The sequence below is a fragment of the Camarhynchus parvulus genome, chromosome 18 (genome assembly GCF_901933205.1).
Source record: "Camarhynchus parvulus chromosome 18, STF_HiC, whole genome shotgun sequence".
NCBI classification, from domain to species: Eukaryota; Metazoa; Chordata; class Aves; order Passeriformes; family Thraupidae; genus Camarhynchus; species Camarhynchus parvulus.
The window spans coordinates 5,744,816-5,757,397 of NC_044588.1; the positions used below are offsets into that span (position 1 = coordinate 5,744,816).

Consider the following 12,582-nt stretch of genomic DNA (forward strand, 5'->3'; position numbering starts at 1 on the left):
CGAGGCCAGAGCCCGGGGACCGGGCCGCCTCCCATTGGCCTCTCGGGGCCGGGAGGGCGGACCCGGCGGGCAGAGGAAAATAAAAATTTTGGCGCCCATGACCCCCATTGGGCAGCGTTGCCGCGCGGCGGGGAAGACTCTTTCGCGATTGGCTAGCCCTGCGGCGCGTGAGGGAGAGGCCTCCTCCGATTGGCTGACGGGGCCGGCCGTCTCGGCGCGCGCGGGCTCGGTTCGGCAGTCCGCCATGAGCTGCCTGACGGTGCCCGGTGTCCATCCCGGCTCCCCCAGCCGGCCCCGCGGGCAGATTCAGGTACGGGGTCGCCCCGGGGCACCGGGAGAGGGGGTAGGTACAGGTGCCACCCTGGGGCACCGGTGTGAGAGCAGATGCAGGTACGGCAACGCTGCCGTGCATCGGGATGGGGGAATATACGGGCACGGTGCTGTCCCGGACACGGGCCAGGGGCAGATACGGGCACGGTGCTGCCCCGGGTACGGTGCTGCCCCGGGTACGGGCCGGGGGCAGATACGGGCACGGCGCTGCCCCGGGGCCCCGGGCACGGGCCGGCGGCAGGTGTGGGTGCCGCGCCGGGCTGAGGGGGCTGCCGGGGCCCCGACGGGGTGCAGCCGGGGCTGCTCGCTGTTCGCCGTTCTGAGCGCACCGTTCCGCCCCCAGGTGATCTTCGGGCCCATGTTCTCCGGAAAGAGGTAGGCACGGAGCGGGGGGCGCGGGAGGGCTGGGGCTGGGGCTGGGGCCCGCTGACACCGTGTCTTGCAGCACGGAGCTCATGCGGCGAGTGCGGCGGTTCCAGCTCGCCCAGTACCGGTGCCTGCTGGTGAAGTACGCCAAGGACACGCGCTACAGCTCCTCCGGGGTCTGCACACACGACAGGTGAGCTCCGGGGCGGGAGGACTCCCCGCTTCACGGGGCTGCCCGGCTCACTCGCTCCCTGCCCGCAGGAGCACCATGGAGGCCCTGCCCGCCGGGCTCCTCCAGGACGTGTACCAGGAGGCGCTGAGGGCCGCCGTCATCGGCATCGATGAGGGCCAGTTCGTAAGTGCACGGCTGGGCTGGGTGTGCTGGGCTCCGCGGGACACACGCTCCCCGCTGCTCCTGTGCAGGCCAGGCTCTGTGTCCTCGTAGGACAGGGTGGGGGGTCATGCCCTGGGGGGTTTGATCCGTGTGGCCTGTGCTTACACTCAAAGTGCTCACAATCAAAGCCTCCTTCCCTGCGGTCCCTGCAGACAGCACGGTGGGACTGCAGCCTGTTTCACAGACAGGGCACGTGGCTCTGACTTTGTTTGTTCCTGGTGCTGCTGTCTGGGCACGCACTGTGGGATCTGGAGCCAAGTGCTGCCCCCCATCCTTCTTTACAATGTGCCTGTACCCCCCCAGTTCCCAGACATTGTGGAGTTCTGCGAGACAATGGCCAACACTGGGAAAACCGTCATTGTTGCTGCTCTGGATGGCACCTTCCAGAGAAAGGTAAAACACTCATTTTGGTACCGCAGCTGCTTTGGGACCCTTGTGGAGCCCACCCAGCAGCACCTTCCGTGCTGTCTCACAGGCCTTTGGGAGCATCCTGAACCTGGTGCCGCTGGCAGAGAGCGTGGTGAAGCTGAACGCTGTGTGCATGGAGTGCTTCCGAGAGGCCTCCTACACCAAGAGGCTGGGAGCAGAGCGGGAGGTGAGTGCCCTTGGAACAGAAACTGTTTCACTTTCCAGTCCCGCTGGTACAGACTCCCTCCGGGAGCAGGGCTCTGCAGTCACTCCCCATGTTTCCCTGCCAGGTGGAAGTGATTGGAGGAGCTGACAAGTACCACTCGGTGTGCCGAGCCTGCTACTTCCGCCTGCGGCCCCAGCAGCCCGGGCCAGACAACAAGGAGAACGTGCCCCTGGGCCTGAGGCAGCTGGAGACAGCCGCCCCTCACAAGATCTTCACTTGACTGCTGGGAAAACGGAGGGGAGGGGAGCTCAGTGCTGTGGCTCACAGGCCTCTCTGTACTTTAACAAACTGTTCAGTGCCTCAGCCCTCCCCACCCAACCTCCCCACGCCAAGCGCCACAACTGAGGATCCACCACGCCTGATGCTGGTGGAAGCTGAAGCAAAAGCCTGGCTAGAGTGAGTTCCCATGTCAGAACAAGGAGAGAGACCAGCACAGTCGCTGGTGCTGCCACACACAGGCCCTGGGGCACTGCACGTGCAGCCAGGCTGCAGTGCTGCTGCTCACTGTGGCTCTGGCCAGCTCTCACAGGGCTCCAAGTGTGCTCAGGCTGCCACCAGTGCTGCTTCTGCTGCCTGTGAATGCAGCCCTTCTCTCTTGTGCACTGTTGCTACATTCCAGGTTTCTCAAGACATTGTACAGCTATTAGTATTTTTAATGCAATTTTTAGCTTCCTTCCTTAACAGTCTGAGGTAACTTGTCCCTTGTCACAGAGCTGTGACACAGCTTTTAAACTGACACACGCGTCAGCCCAGCCCTGGGCAGGCCCCCAGCCTCTCTGCCAGCCTGCCTACTGGTGTCAATTATTGTTGAAACAGGAGGAGGCCTGCAGCTGACTCTCCTGAGCTGCTGAACCTCAAGGGCTGGCTGTGTTCTAGCAGGCTGTGACAGACTCGTTTGGAAGAACTGGTCCCAGGAAGAGCCTCCTCCAAATTTAGGGCAGTTTTTCTCAGGTTCAAGGCTGGTGCTGCCATTTTGGTGCTATGTTACCTGTCAGGGGTTTGGAGGCTCAGAGTTTCATCTACCAAGATTTGGACAATTATTCCAGGGACGATCCAGCTGCTTGGTAAAGGGGCTCTCCTGAGGAGCTGCTTCTCCAGTCCAGTCATGTCTCTTGCTTTCTCCTCAGCCTTCCCAGATTCTCGAGGCTGACTCTTAGTCTGCTCTAAACTGACTGAAGGATCCTCTTCCCTCTTTGTCAGACTCAGATTCTGGGAGGTTGTTGTTTCCTTATTGCCTGCAAAAGGGTTTTTTCCTGGAAATGTTTTTTTCCCAGCATCCACAGGCTCTGAGCACTAGCTCTTTGTTCTGGCCAGGCCAGACCTTTGCATCCGAGTCCAGGACTGCTGTTTGTCTGTGCCCTGGAAGGCTCCAAGAGCTGCCTGAACCCCCCTGCTGCCCCCATGTTTCAGGTGAGAATTATTGTATTCACAAGCACTTGACTGCCAGGCTGGGCTTCTCCCCAGGGCTTGAGAAGGCTCCGCTGCTGCTTTAGGTTAATAAATAACTTAATTAATTTGTGTGTGTATTTTTTACCAGAGCATTCTGCTAAGTCTTCCTGGCAGTGAGACAGCATGGGCTGGTCACAGGGTGGGAGGGCTGCTCACAGGCCTGGGGTTGGAGCTCTGCTCAGAGCAGGGAGCATGACGAGGGCGGCCTAAAAATACCCACCAGCGTGAGTGTGCTGTTTGCAACAGAGCAGCTGGCAGGGGCTGCCCTGCCCCACCCCGCACCCCAAGCCCTGGAGGGGCAGAAGGCAGGAGCCTTTTCTGCTTCCCCGAGACAAAAGGCACGTGGTGGCTCACAGGGTGGCTTGGTGAAAAAGTTTATTCCAACCTACAGTGACAACTACTCAAACGCTGGCCCCAGCAGGGGTGGCCCACACACACGGCTGCTGGGAGCAGCTTTACCACAGCACAGCAGCAAACACAACCTGAGAATGGCCCACAGGCTCCTGGTGTGGCTGGAGTGCAGGCAGGAGCCGCGGGCAGGCTGCAGGAGCTCAGCCTCGCAGCAGCACTCGGGCAGGCACACAAGGGAAAGAAAGTGCTCCAGGATGGCCTCAGCCATGGCCCTGCTGAGGATCTCAGTGCTCACTGCTCCTACAGACCCCAAGCCACATCATCCAAGCACCAGCAGCTCTAGTGCAGGCTGGGGGAAGGCACAGCACGGCGTTAGAGAAGGGAAGAGGGGGCTTTGGCAAGAGCTGGCCCAGAAGCAGCCGCGGGGGGAAGGCACGGGAAGGCAGAGCTGGGCCTGGCTGTGCTGCAGCAGCGAGAGATGGCTCTGGGGGAATGCAGCCAGCAGGGCTGAAAGGCACTGGAGACAGGACGGACCAGGGCACAGTCACAGGGGCAGAACCTGGCCAGGGCCGGGGGCGTAAACTGCAGCCCACCACCAAGGCAGCACAGCAAAAGCAGAGGCTTGTACGTGCCAGGGCTGCCCGCACACCCAACCTCCTGCAGCTGCACTGCTCACCCAGCAGCTGCAAATCATGGTGTGCCCAATCACCCACCAAATCACACACTGGGCTCTGGACCCTCCAGTGAGGATCTCAGCTCTGGGACCAGGCAGAAGCCCCTCCTGCACCCCATGAAAAGGCCCAGTCACCTTCAAACAAAGCAGCCATCACCCTCCTGCCCCACAGTCCCCTCCAAGGCGCAGACCCCTCCCTCCCACCCCGCGGAAGGAATTGCACTGTGCAGCCGTCCCATGGGAGCCAGCCAGGGCTCAGTACACCGGAGGAGGCTGATAGCCCTCCGGGGCCTCCGCCGTGTGCGTGAAGGGCGGCTGCTGGTAGCTCTCGTGGCTGATGTTGGGATAGCTGGAGTAGGGAGTTGGAACCCCTGGGCTGGGGTCAGCATAGCTTTGAGCAAAGTCCTCCACCCCCATTTTGTACCTCTTGTAAGCGAAGGTGAGCAGGAGTGCCTGCAGAGAGAAGGGGAGCAGCATCAAGGCCGTTCCACGCTGTGGAGTGCAGGGGGCCCCTTTGCACTCCCCCCAAGTGGGGCAGAGGGGTTCACTCACCCAGGAGAAGATGGAGAAGAAGCTGAAGGTGATGGCAGCGCGGGCAGAGTCTGCTCCGATGAACACATCCTCAGCCCGTGTCCAGGACCACTGGTTGGTCAAGAAACAGAAGCCGATGAACCACAGGAAGGTCCAGAGACCTGTGGGGGGAAGCGGCATGAGGGGCCAGGGCCGGTCCTGCTGCTCCTGGGCAGCCCCAGGCCCAGAACCTGCTCCACCGTGCAGGCTGGCACAGGCACCCGGCCAGGGGCAGCCGCTCCTCGGGGCGTTCAGCGGCAGCAGCACCAGCAGCACCAGCAGCAGCTTTAGCAGCAGCAGCTTTAGCAGCACCAGCAGCAGCAGCAGCTTTAGCAGCAGCAGCAGCAGCATTAGCAGCAGCAGCAGCAGCAGCAGCATTAGCAGCAGCAGCGCGTGGCCCGCGGGCAGCACGCCAGACGGGAGCGACTCGGGAGCGGCTCCCTGGGCCAGGCACCGGCAGCCACGTCACGGGACAGGGCGGCCATTGTGGCACAGCCCGGCCCGCTGCCTCCGGTACCTGAGAAGCCGAGGTCGGCCAGGACCAGGTACTTGCGGTCCGTAGTGTTGCTGATCTGGGGGAAATAGACGTCCACCATGAAGAAGAAGATGCAGGCGAGGAAGGCGAGGACGCCGATGCCAATGCCGTAGCGACAGGCGTCCTCGTTGTGGTTGAAGATGCAGTAGAGCTGCGGGTCCTCGGGCCGGCTCATGTAGCCATCCCCGACCAGGCAGGCGAACACGATCAGGGCGAAGACCTGCGGGGCGGAGCCGGTGTCCGGTGGGCGGCACCGAGACCGGGGGAGCCCTTTGGGGGCTGCCGGGCCCGGCGGGCGAGGGGCGCCGGCCTGCGGCGGGGCTCTCCCGTCCCGTCCCGTCCCGTCCCGACTCACCGCGCTGACGATCCGCGCCACCACCTGCGGCTGCTGCACGAAGCGCACCAGGTCGAAGGCACCGCCGGCCTTGGCCGCCCCGTAGGCGCCTCCGCCGCCCTCCATGGCGTTCGGCCGCCGCTGCTGCGCGGCACCGCCCCGGGAGGGCCGGTCCTGGCGGTCCGGAACGCCGGGGCGGGGCGGGCGGGCTGGCTCCGGCGGGACAGGGGCTCCCCCGCCCGGGCACTGAGCGCCGCGCCCGTCCCGCACCCTATGCCGGCGCCCTCTTTCCGCCCCGGTGTAACGGGGGACGGGAGCGCCGACCCCACCCTCGGCCGCCGACGGGCCCCGGTGAGCACAGCCGAGGGGAAACGGGGGCTTCGGGGGGCTCCCGCCGCCCCCGCCCGGTACCGGGAGGCGGCAAGAGGGACGGGACGGACAGGGCTCGGCAGCCCCTGGTCCCCGCAGATCCGCACCCAGGGCCCGGGCGGCAGGCGGCGGGAGCGCCGGGGGCGTTCCGTCGGTGCCCGGTACCGGGGCGAGCGGGGCCTGGCGGGGAGCCCGGGGCGGCCACCGGCCCCGAGCAGCCTTAGCCCGCCCCGGGGCGGCGGAGGGAGAGCAGGGGAGGAGGGAGACGGCACGGGGCGGGGAGCACGGTGCGGGCACGGGGGTCTTTGCTCCGACGTGCCCTCTTAGGGCCGGTCCGGGCCCGTCCCGAGCCGAGCTCCGGGACTGGTGCTTGGTGTCTCCGTGCCCGACCCGAAGGGTCCCGGGACGGCGGGCGGAACCTCTCGGCCGCGGTACCGCCCCATCCGCCCTCTCTTCCTTCCTGAGGCCGGGCCGGAGCCGGGGTTAGTCCCAGCTTAGCCCCGCGGACTCCGCGCTCCGGCTCCATCCCGCAGCGCCGGGCAGCCGCGGAAACCGGGGCTGCTCACCACGGCAGGGCCCGGGCAGGAGGGACCCGCTCGGCCTCGCAGGATGTCCCAGCCGCCCTCCATCACCCTGCACGTCCCCGAGGGCTCCGAGAGCGATGGGTGAGTGTGACCTCCCCCGTGCCCTGCCATGCCCAGGTACGATGGGCTATGACCTCGTGCCCTGCAGGCGCCAGGTGTCCGTGCCACCGTGTCCCTGTGTTCCTTCAGCCAGGAGCCCAGTCCGGACAACGAGAGAGCCCTGCACACCTCATTCCACCAGCTCATCCTGGAGCAGAGCAGCTTGATCGAGGCAGGTCTGGAGCTGGAGATGCAGGAGAGGGCCAGAGGTAAAGCACCGCAGCCTCAGCCGGGGCAGGCTGGGGACAGTGTGTGTGCCCAGGGCCGTCCCTCTGCTGGGCCAGCTGTGCCAAAATGCTGTGGCCAAAGCATTCACAGGAGCCTGCTGATGCCTTGGCCAGTGCAGAGCAGGACAATCCAGGGGAGGTTGGATCTTGGGGACACAGAAAGCGTTCCTGGAGAAAGGGGTGCTCTGGGAGGAGCACACACCTAGCCTGTGTGCTGGAGCAGAGCAGCAGGGACACAGGGATGAGCCGTGGCCTCTCTACATCCTGCCTTCCCCCTCCCAGAGTCCCCAGCCTACTTGGCTGTTCCAGAAGCCTGTGCCACGGCCTGGCCAGAGCCCAGGCAAGGTGAGGAGCACCCCAGCCACTCCTCTGCCTCCCTGCAGATCCTGGCCAGCATGCCCAGCCGCACCATCGGTAGGTGCCACCCACATCCGCCCCTTCCCCAGCTCCCAGAGCCCCTTGGAGCTCTGCCCAAGCCCTGCTCTGGCCCACAGGACGCAGCCTCGGGGCCGTCATCTCGCAGTACTGCAACCGCACGGCGCGGCTGCGGCGCCAGAGCAGCCGCCCGCCCCTGCAGCAGCTCTGCCGCGCAGCACGGCCCAGCCTGCGCCGCTACGACCTGGAGAGCGACGCCAGCAGGGCCACGCTGCAAGGTGAGGGTGGCCCGGACTGCCAAAGGCGGTACTGGCACTGTCCCTGCTCTGGGCTAGGGACAGGCAGGCTGTGAGCCGGCGGGCCGTGTCCCACTGAGCCCTTGTGCCCCAGAGAAGCGGCGCCTGCTGGTGAAGGAGCTGCTGAGCCTCTCGCCCAGCCAGTGCAGCCACATGCTGCTCACCATGCCCCTCAGCCTGGCGGAGAAACGCATCCTCCGGTAGGACCCCTTCCATCAGCGCCAGCTGGGCAGGGCTCCCCCAGCCGGAGCTGTCCCGGGCCTGTGGGACCCCCTGACCCCCCTCTCTCCTGGGCAGGCGGCAGCTGAGCGGGCAGAGGGGCCCAGTGAGGCAGCGCGCCCATGGCTGGGCCCCCGTTTCACCCTGTGCTTGGTCCAGGGTCTGCGTCGGCCTTGTAAGTCAGAGGCACAGGTCTGCACAGGGGCTGGGAGGGCTCAGTGCTGGCTCCAGCCTCACTGCTCTCCCATGTTCCTCTCCCCAGGGCTGCCGAGGTCTCTGGTACAGGCTCCTCTCCCTGCTCCGTGCTGCACAGCCCGGGCACTATGCCCTGAAGCAGATTGGTGGCCGCTTTGGCTCCAGTGTCCTGTCCTACTTCCTCTTCCTCAAGACACTCCTTATGTTGAACTTCTTTTCATTCTTCATCCTCCTGGCCTTCGTGGTGGTCCTGCAGGCCGTGTACCCCAGTGCATCAGTCAGTTCCCAGCCCTTCAGTGGCCTGGAGCTGCTCACAGGAGCGGTAAGCATGGCCCAGGCACCCCCAGGCTGTGCCAAGCCTGGTGGGCAGCCCCACTCTCCCACTGTAATGATACCCCAGTTCTTGCCTTTGCCCAGCCTGGGCCCCAGGTGCTGTGGGTGCACAAGGTGGTGCTGCCCCAGCCCAAGGCTCTGTGTCCTGAGGCTGGCACAGAGTGCCAGGCTAAGTGGGAAGCTGCGAGAGCTGCCGAGGTCACCGTGGGCCCCTCGTGTGCTTTCCCACAGGGCCACTTCACTCACTCGCTGCTGTACTACGGCTACTACAGCAACGCCACCCTGAACGACCCCTGCACCTCCACTCCTGAGGGCAGCGTGTGCCCCCTCCCAGCCCCCCTGCTCCCCTACAACCTGCCTCTGGCCTACCTGTTCAGTGTTGGGGCCTCCTTCCTTGTCACCTGCATCCTGCTGGTGTACAGGTGGGTCAGGGGCACCTGTGGCACTGAAGCCTTCCCCTTCAGCCAGCCCTCATCCCTGACGCCCTTCCCCTCGCTGCAGTGTGTCCCGCTCTTTTCGGGAGAGCGTGAAGAGCTCCACAGGGGACTTGGCCATCAAGGTCTTCTGTGCCTGGGACTTCAAGGTGATCCAGAGGCGCTCGGTGAAGCTGCAGTGCGAGAACATCTGCACACAGCTGAAGGTGGAGGAGCAAAGCACCCCCCCCAGCCTTGCTGTGCTTTGTCCGTCGCCCCTCTGGGCCCTGCGGTGCTGCAGTGGGACAAAGCCCTGCTCCAGACCCGAGGTGGATTTGGCAGCTCTGCTCTGCTCTCTTGCAGGAGCTGCTGGCGGAGCGGCGCTCCCGCTCCCGCTCCCAGAGCCGCTGCCAGTGCCTGGGGCACGGCCTCGTGCTGCTGCTGGCCTGGCTGCTGGCCCTGGGCTGGGTGTCGGGCTGCGTGCTGGCTGTGCACTACCTCTTGGAGCACATGCACGTGGTGAGTGCCGCCTGTCACCCCGGGATCCCCTGCCCTGGCCTTGGAGGGACAGGGCTGGGGTACTGGGGAGAGAGGCAGGGACAGCCCCACTGCAGCTCTGCTCCTGGTCTGGGCATGTGCTGCTCTCGCCAAGGACACCACAGCTGGCTGCCAACAGCTGTGCACTCAGCCAGTACCTGCTCACCAGGTTCAGCAGGAGCAGCAAGCGCAGGGCAGTGGCAGATGGCAGCAAGAAGCCATTCTGCTGGTCCTGCCCCTTGTGGTGTCCCTCCTCAATGCCTTGGTGCCCCACCTGTTCAACTTGCTGGCGATGTGGGAGAAGCAGGACTCCCCAGTGACACAGGTCTCCGTGGCCATCTTCAGGTGGGCTGGCTGGGCTGTGGTGGAGGGAGCGTTCTGCACCTGCACCTGAGGCAGGCAAGGAGGCTTTGGGGCCAGGCACCCCATCTGTGGGGCTCGGCCCCTCCATCCCCCGGGCTCAGGGACTTCTGGCACTGCTCCTGCTCCCCAGGAACCTCATCCTGAAGGTGGTGATTCTCAGCCTGCTGTGCTACCACTGGCTCAGCCGGAGCGTTATCTGCTCGACAGAGGAGGTGAGCACCACTGCCTCAGGGCCATGGAGGGCTGGGCTGAGCACGGGGCTGTGCAAGGAGCTGGTGGCGTCTTCCGTATTAGATATCAGGAAGAAATTCTTCCCTGTGAGGGTGGGGAGGCTCTGGCATAGGTTCCCAGAGAGGCTGTGGGTGCCCCATCCCAGGAACTGTAAAAGGCCAGGTTGGGCAGAGCTCAGAGCAACCTGGTCTAGTGGAAGGGTGTCTCTGCCCATGGCAGGGTGGGGAGGGAGATGAGCTTTAGGGATCCTCCCAACCCAAACCAGCCTGTGATTCTATGCCATGCTTGATTGTCTCCCCAGTGCTGGGAGACGTGTGTGGGGCAGGAGCTGTACCGCTTCATGGTGATGGATTTCATATTCACCCTGCTGGACACGCTCTTCGGGGAGCTGATCTGGAGGTGATGGACCCCAAGACATGGCCCCCCAGTGTGCCATCCCTGCGTGGCCCCAGCTCTCTGGTGCACCCAGGCTCTGCTGCCATCAGAGGGGGAAGGTGGGGTGTCAAGTGCCCCCAGGCAGCGTGGGGCAGAGTTCATTTCCACCCAGGCTAATTCTGGAGAAGAGGCTGAAGACAAAGCAGAGGCCAGAGTTTGACATCGCCCGAAATGTGCTGGAGCTGATCTATGGGCAGACCCTGACCTGGTGAGATGTTTCTGCCTAATGTAGCTCCTTCTTCTGCTGGCAAATGCCTTGTAGGCTCCAGGAGCCCTGTGGGTGCTGTGGCTGTGCCCACCACTGTGTCCCCTGGGGCTCAGACCCAGACAAGCTCGTCTTTCCCCTGCTCCCAGGCTGGGCGTTCTCTTTGCTCCACTCCTGCCAGCTGTGCAGATGCTGAAGCTGCTGCTGTTGTTCTATATCAAAAAGGTGTGATTCCCCCACCCCCTGCAACTCCCCGTGGGGTGGAACTGCGGCGGCACTGTGCCCTGTCAGCCTGTGCTGCAGCAGTGGTGCCACACGGAGCAGCCTCATCCCTGTGGGGCTGAGCGGGGCCTTCTGGGGACAGCACGGCCCCGAGCTCATGGGCTGGCTCCCCGTGGGCAGCAGGGAGGGGACAGCAGGGACTGCTCTCAGGGGCCGGCAGCCACGGGACACTGCTCCCTACCCACAGACCAGCCTGCTGCGGAACTGCCAGTCCCCCAGCAAGCCCTGGCAAGCCTCACGCATGAGCACCGTGTTCATCACTCTGCTGTGCTTCCCCTCCTTCCTGGGTGCAGCTGCCTTCCTCTCCTACACCATCTGGTCGTGAGTACCCAGCAGGCCACGGCTCAGGGCACAGGACCCTGGCTGCCTGGAGGAGGAGGGGCTGGGATGCCCCTGTCCCTGGCATCCCCCAGCTGTTCCTGGTGCAGGGGGCAGGCATGAGGACTCCCTTGTCCAGCCCTGGGGGTGCTGGGGACAGTGAGCCTGGGTCCTGGAGGGCTGGACCCCTGAGACAGGCAGTGCCCTGCTCTGGGGCCAGCAGTTGCTTTAACAGCAGTTACAGTTGCCCGTTGTTCTGAAGGCCCTGTTGGTGTGTTTGCTCAGGGTGCAGCCATCAGAAACCTGCGGTCCCTTCCGGGGGCTGGAAACCATCTACAAGTCAGGGAAGAGGTGGGTGCTAGTGCTGGAGAAGTCCAACCCCAACATCACCTGGTTTGCCTGGGTCTACCAGCACCTGTTGGAGAACACATGCCTCCTGTTCTTCACGTCTGTGGCCCTGATGTGAGTATGGACCCGAGCCCAAAGCTGAACCCCGGGCCCTCACTTTGCGAGTCCTGCTGCCACAGCCCTAAGCACCTGGGAGCCAAGGTGTCACTCCAGAGCCCTGTGCCCCATCCCAGTGCCGGGAGCAGTGTCCCTCAGCTTCCTGCCTGATGCCACCATCCCACCCTGCTGTCATTACAGAGCTGTGATCTACTTCAACATCCAGGTGGTGAGAGGCCACCAGAGGGTCATCTGCCTGCTCCAGGAGCAGATTGCCAACGTGAGCACTGCCCCTGCCCATCCCTGCTCTTCACAGCCTGCTCCAGCCCCAGGACTGCCAGTGTGGGCTGTGGCCCCAGCAGGGCAGCCGCTCGCCCCCCCAGTGCTGTCTCTGATGTTGCAGGAAGGGGAGGATAAGCTGTTTCTCATGCAGAAGCTCCGCTCCGTGTACGAGCAGAGAGGCAGGCGTTGCTGAGTGCCAGGTGAGGCCAGCCTGAAGGGCAGTGGGGAGGGGCTGCCAGGCACCCAGAGCTCAGCCGTGTGCACACACGCTGCCCTGCCTGTCCCAAGGGATGAACAGCCCTTGGTGTTACTGAGGATGGAGGCAGGTCTGGGACAAGGACCCGGGATCTTAGGGACTCTGTCCTCTTGGTGTCAAGCTCCACAGGAAGGAATGGGATGGAACGGACTCTGTTTGCAGCTGGGATTGAATCTGTCCATCACAACACAGCGCTGGAAGCTGGGGGACCACGGAGTGCTGGGGAATATCCTCCTCTTGCATGGCCAAGGACCCGTTGGGAGGTGTCATTGGGAATGCTGCGTCCCACGGATACAGGTGCTCCTGCTGCCTGGAGCTGCTGTCACACCCCAGGGCACAGCAGGCCTGCCTCACCTCACAGCCCTGCTCCGTGGGGCTCACTACTTGCAGAGAACAGCCCCTCAGCTCTCCCTCCTGCCAGTGTGCCCTGGGCGGTTCTCAGAATCCTCTGGGGACCATGGAGCTTTCTCCACAACCACCTTC

The 12,582-nt window shown here is 64.2% G+C and overlaps 3 protein-coding genes across 6 annotated transcripts; 2 read left to right on the forward strand and 1 right to left on the reverse strand.

Annotated features, from left to right (window-relative positions):
- Positions 1 to 212: 212 nt before the first annotated feature.
- Positions 213 to 3,239, forward strand: TK1 (thymidine kinase 1). Its single transcript, XM_030961871.1, has 7 exons — positions 213 to 310; positions 674 to 705; positions 776 to 889; positions 958 to 1,051; positions 1,394 to 1,483; positions 1,566 to 1,685; positions 1,789 to 3,239. The coding sequence occupies exons 1-7, from the start codon at positions 245 to 247 to the stop codon at positions 1,942 to 1,944; spliced, it is 672 nt and encodes a 223-aa protein (XP_030817731.1). The 5' UTR covers positions 213 to 244; the 3' UTR covers positions 1,945 to 3,239.
- Positions 3,240 to 4,406: 1,167 nt separating this feature from the next.
- Positions 4,407 to 5,809, reverse strand: SYNGR2 (synaptogyrin 2). Its single transcript, XM_030961870.1, has 4 exons — positions 5,658 to 5,809; positions 5,285 to 5,522; positions 4,750 to 4,889; positions 4,407 to 4,650 (listed from the first exon to the last, which is right to left on the reverse strand). The coding sequence occupies exons 1-4, from the start codon at positions 5,760 to 5,762 to the stop codon at positions 4,453 to 4,455; spliced, it is 681 nt and encodes a 226-aa protein (XP_030817730.1). The 5' UTR covers positions 5,763 to 5,809; the 3' UTR covers positions 4,407 to 4,452.
- Positions 5,670 to 12,364, forward strand: TMC6 (transmembrane channel like 6). 4 transcript variants are annotated; one of them, XM_030961861.1, is made up of 21 exons: positions 5,670 to 5,987; positions 6,580 to 6,670; positions 6,779 to 6,897; positions 7,198 to 7,329; positions 7,410 to 7,568; positions 7,681 to 7,786; positions 7,884 to 7,980; positions 8,068 to 8,322; positions 8,565 to 8,755; positions 8,835 to 8,973; positions 9,110 to 9,265; positions 9,453 to 9,628; positions 9,777 to 9,858; positions 10,179 to 10,276; positions 10,425 to 10,520; positions 10,667 to 10,742; positions 10,987 to 11,120; positions 11,403 to 11,579; positions 11,763 to 11,841; positions 11,965 to 12,043; positions 12,221 to 12,364. In XM_030961861.1, exons 2-20 carry the CDS (start codon positions 6,615 to 6,617, stop codon positions 12,034 to 12,036), a joined length of 2,400 nt encoding a protein of 799 aa, XP_030817721.1. In that variant the 5' UTR covers positions 5,670 to 5,987; positions 6,580 to 6,614; the 3' UTR covers positions 12,037 to 12,043; positions 12,221 to 12,364. The 4 variants fall into 4 exon arrangements, with proteins under 4 accessions (XP_030817721.1, XP_030817718.1, XP_030817720.1 ...); XM_030961858.1 differs by having other exon boundaries at positions 5,898 to 5,987; positions 6,539 to 6,670; XM_030961860.1 differs by lacking the exon at positions 5,670 to 5,987 and having other exon boundaries at positions 6,025 to 6,670; positions 12,229 to 12,347.
- The last annotated feature ends 218 nt before the right edge of the window (positions 12,365 to 12,582 follow it).